Source organism: Antennarius striatus, chromosome 17 (genome assembly GCF_040054535.1).
Source record: "Antennarius striatus isolate MH-2024 chromosome 17, ASM4005453v1, whole genome shotgun sequence".
NCBI lineage: Eukaryota > Metazoa > Chordata > Actinopteri > Lophiiformes > Antennariidae > Antennarius > Antennarius striatus.
In genome coordinates, this window is record NC_090792.1 from 20,807,491 (window position 1) to 20,812,490 (window position 5,000).

Here is a 5,000-nt window from a genome sequence, read left to right on the forward strand (position 1 = left end):
TGAGCGGAGGGGTCTACATTTACACTTTCAATGCTTTTATTGTGAAATCTGCCTTGTTGACCCCCCCCTCATTGTTTTTCTGGTGAGTCTCCGTCATCACAAACCCGTCTGCTGTGTTTATGAGGCGTTAACCCTTGCACTGCTTTAAACTGTAAGCTCTTATTTTGGCGGTCTCACGCTAAGCCTTTAGTGCTAATTTAGCCGCGGCTGTTAAACAACAGGAAACAGACACGAAGGAGGAAACACAAGGTCAAGAGGTCATCATCGGCTCAAACACACCCACATAGGGTCAGGGGGCGGGGCCTATCCCAGCTGACGCCCGGCCATGAGCTAATTAGAACTAGAAGCTAACTGACTCCAACAGATATGAGAAGCCTGTTAGCTAACAGAGCTAACAGGTTAGCCGCTGGAACAGGAAGCCTGAGTGATGATACTGGATTAAATAATGAAGTGGCTGTAGCTTTAGCATCACGTGCATCGAGCTAAAGCGACACATTAGCCGTGCTAGCTAACAAGCCTAGCGTCAGACACCTGAATTACATCCTGCCTCCTGTCCCATGATGCTCAGCAGGAGCGGCGCTGTCAGAGCCATGCTGAGCGCCCTCAGACTTTAATTAGCATGAGTCGTTAGCGGTGGATGACACGTGTTAGCGTCGGCTAAACGCTAAAAGTGGAGCTAGCAGGGTAGCTTCACGCCACCGCGCTAAAAATAACCACCGCTGTGCAGGAGGGGGGGGCGACGAGGAGGTGTCAGACCAGAGCACTGTGTCTGATAAGCCCCACCCCCTCCTCCCTCGAGCCCCTCCCCCGAGACAGAGCAGGGATTGGTGGACACACCTCCTCACGACTCGTCCTGACAGGAAGACGATCCCGTCCACAGGAAGTCCTCGGTAGGGCGTCCTGAGGGGGGGGGGACGTCCTGAGGAAGTTCCTGAAGCTGTCTGTCTTTCACACACACACACACACACACACACACACACACACACACACACACACACACACACACACTCACAGCCCACCAATTACCCCCCCCCCCAAAAGAAACGTCTCAAATCAATGAACTCAATCCTCACCACCTTTCTCACGATCCTGAGGAACTGTGGGAACCCCCCCCTCCCTCCAGAGCCCCCCCTTCACCCCCCCTCCTGCTGCTCATCCCTCCATCCTCATCACAGACGTCGCCATGACAACCTCATCCGTCCAGCGTGAACGATGGAAACCAGGAGAACCCCTCCAGCACGGAGGTTCCTGGTTCTGACCCATTGGGGGGGTTCTTCCCCCAGGCATGGCCGACCCCCCCCAGAGACGGCGTTAGAACACAGCGGTGTTTACAGACGACCCCCGTACCCCCCGGCACCGTTTCCTGTCTTGTTAAAAATAGAGTTCACACACCAACCTGTTTTCACCCTGGGGGGCCAGAAACGCTGGAGATACCCCTGCCCTCAGACAGACAGACAGACAGCGTGGGAGGAGAGCGTAGGCGGGGGGGGTCGGGTTACCCGTCTGGGGGGGCCGGTCTGCAGGAGCGATCCATTGGAGCCTCCGGCGTCCTGAACACACACACACCTGGGGGGGGTCCTGGTTCTGCAAAGCTAGACAAATAAGAATCAGTGGGCGGTGCCGAGGGAATATCCCCCCCCCCCGAAGAAGAAGATAATGTCTACGGCTCTGATGGGATGCTGGTTGCCATGACGACCCTTGACCCGTCTTCAAACCCACCGCCCAAATGTTCTGGAGGATTGTCTACCTCTGAAGGGGGGGGGCATGAAGGCTCTTCAGTCCAGAGGAGCAGGAATTGTTTCTTTGACCGGGTCGTTGGTTCAGGACCAGGACCAGGACCAGGACCAGGACCTCCACCGGTCCAACACACTCAGCTGGTTTTCTACCCCCTCCTGGAGGAAACCTGGTGGCGACCCGATTCCCTCGACTCCTGAATATTCATTAGCAGCCGTAAATATCCTCCTGAATATTCATGACTGCTGGGAACACACACACACACACACACACACACACACACACACACACACAAACTGAGACAAGACCAAACAGAGCTGAGTCTTCCAGCGCCCCCCATCAGTTAATGAGCTGATGAACAGGCCGTGTGTTGGCGTAACGATCTGGGGTGTACCCCCCAGGGCCACCGTGGTTGTCCATCACGGACTGCTAGCGTGGCTACGTGCTACAGGCTAACCTGGACCTGCTACCTGGTTCTAGTTCAGGATCCATCAGGTCACATGACCAGCACTGATTGGTCCAATCAAAGGCTACGCTAGCACCGCCATCACTCGCATGACATCACGGTCTCCATGGCAACCAGTAAACAATGTTCACCTGCAGCTCAGACAGCTGACAAAGTTAACGAAAGTGAACACAAACCGGTGTGTGTGTGTGTGTACGTGTGTGTATATATATCTGTGTGAGTCTGTGTGTGTGTATATACGTGTATGTGTGTGTGTGTATACGTGTGTGTGTATACGTGTGTGTGTCGGTGTGTGTGTGTGTGTGTGTCTGTGTGTCTGTGTGTGTCGGTGTGTGTGTGTGTGTGTGTGTGTCTACTCAGTGATAATGAACCCAAACAGAGGCAGCTGGGCGTTGGGAGCGCTCGTTACAATGAGCGGCGCCGCTGAACGGGGACAACAAACATCGGCTGCAATCACTGGAATCAAGACGCCAATTGAGAGGGGGGGGGGATATGTTTATCACCAGAAATGATCACATGATCAGTTTGGGATTAAACAGAAGATAAACGATCAATGACTTCAAAATGAACTGATCAGAATTTATATCTATTAAAAATTTATAAATAGACCTGAATTAATTTGAGTTTAATAAATTCAGATCTGATGTGGATCAGATCTGATCCACATCAGATCTGAATCAGATCTGATGTGGATCATATCTGATTCAGATCTGATGTGATCTGGATCGGGTTTGACTTTAATCCAGGTACAGTATAATCCGGATCCAGGTGTGTTCGTCCCCCTTTCCCCCTCAGAGGATCCTCACAGGCTGATGGGGTCTTTGAGTCGGAGCCCCCCCAATCAGCTGATGGCGCCACGCCCTGTTTGTACCTGGGGGGTCATGCCCCCCCCTGTGGTCGTGGTAGAGCGATGAGGCGCCACTCACAGTGGGGTCAGAACAAAGTCACACAGACCTGCCGTTCCCACGGAGACGGGAGTCTGTGTCAGCATGTGGGGGGGTGTGATTTATCCACCAGAAGGGGGCGGGATGGGTGGGTGGGGCTAATGTCCTGCTGAATGGCTTCACCCTGATTGGATCCAAGCATTGCTGGCTCCGCCTCCAACTGCATGTCTGAAGAGTTCAACCCCACCCCCACCCGACCGTCTACCTGCCGGGGGCGTGCCCCCCCCATGACCTCATCCTGCAGAGGAGTCCGTCCTCGGCAGTTCTGAAGGACCCCCCCAAGCCAGGAACTAATTGGGCTGAGGAAGGTAACTTGGGGGGGTGTCTGATATGCTGATGCAGGAGAATGCGGCACAGAGAGGGGGGGGGTGTCTTTGCTCGAGGCTCCTCCCCCTCCCCCGCTGCTTAAAGTGAGAGAAGACGGTGTCAGCAGGACTCGCTCTCGTTGGGGGGGTCCTGAGGGTCCGATCGAGATGGGGGTGTTCTCAGTGTTCTGTTCCACGACCCCCCCGGCACCAATTCCTGTTCCAGGGGGGTTCACATGCAGGGGGGGTGACGGGAATCCGGCCTGAGGCTCCGCCCCCACACGCATCTAATAACCAGTAAAAACACACCGACACCGTCTACTTCCTGGAACGAGAAGAACTGTAGAGGAACAGGTAGTGTGTTGTTCTGGTAGCGTGTTGTTCAGGTAGCGTGTTGTTCTGTTAGCGTGTTGTTCTGGTAGCGTGTTGTTCTGTTAGCGTGTTGTTCTGGTAGCGTGTTGTTCAGGTAGCATGTTGTTCTGTTAGCGTGTTGTTCAGGTAGCGTGTTGTTCTGGTAGCATGTTGTTCAGGTAGCGTGTTGTTCAGGTAGCGTGTTGTACACATGATGAACCAGGAACACATTTTTCTCATGTAGTGAAATTTTACTTAAGTGGCAAACACACATCATGTAACATGTTACATTACTATGTAACATGTTACATATGAACAGCAGCACACGCGTGTCAAGAATCATGTGAGGAGGTCACGGTCCAACCAGAGTCCAACAGAAACATCGTTCACCACAAACAATCAATCGACCAATCAGACCTCATCGAAAACAAACCCCTCCCCCTCTGGCCACAGGTGAGTGACTGAAGGCATCAGCCAATCAAATACCAGAACCCCGATCGATCGGCAGGTGATCGGCTTCAGGCGCAGATCAATACTAAACGCTGAATCATGCTGGGGTTAGCGTTAGCTTACAGGCTACAGTTCCACTGCGGGGCCGGGAGCCAATCAGCTGTCAGAACCGCTTTAGTCGTTTCCTGTTTGAAGCTCCGCCCACTCCCTCCCTGGTGTGGGCGGAGCTTCCGTGTAGCGTAACACATGACGTCACAGTCCTGGTTGGGTTCTACGGGCCTGGGGGGTCCAATCGCCCCTACCTCTGACCCCCCCAGACACACATCCCTGGTTTCCACGGCAACACAGGCTCTCATCCCGCCGGAGGGGGTGGGACTGAAACGTTCACGTCCCCATTCATTCCTGGGGGGTTCCATCTCCTATTAATCCGGTGTGTTGGGTTCCACATGGGGGGGTGCCCCCCCCGCTAGAACCCATCGTCGTAATCCCCATCGCAGCCGTAATCTGTGGGCGGGGCAACAGAATTACAGACGCCAGCAGCAGAATGATTGGCTGTCGATCAGGACCAGATCAATAATCTTTAATGATAAGGAAGCTGAGACCCGATTGGTCGACCCACCGTCGCCCCCCAGCAGGTTTATGGCGCTGACACACGGCTCCTCCTCCTCCTCCTCCTCTTCCTCCTCGGCAGCGGCGTCGTCGTAGACGACCGGCCCGCTCTCCACCAGCACGCCTCCGCCGGCAGGTGGG

General features: G+C 54.3%; 1 protein-coding gene across 2 annotated transcripts in view; it reads right to left on the minus strand.

Annotated features, from left to right (window-relative positions):
* Nucleotides 1–4,038: 4,038 nt before the first annotated feature.
* The window catches only part of LOC137610574 (transcription factor IIIB 90 kDa subunit-like), a 23,779-nt gene continuing 22,817 nt past the window's right edge, over nt 4,039–5,000 (minus strand). For both annotated transcript variants that reach the window (XM_068338214.1, XM_068338215.1), the window contains 2 exons: nt 4,870–5,000; nt 4,039–4,754 (listed from right to left, as the gene is read on the minus strand). The exon at nt 4,870–5,000 is cut by the window's right edge and continues 35 nt beyond it. In XM_068338214.1, the coding sequence (XP_068194315.1) occupies nt 4,717–4,754; nt 4,870–5,000 (169 nt within the window). In that variant the 3' untranslated portion in view covers nt 4,039–4,716. The remainder of the gene's footprint in view (nt 4,755–4,869) is intronic.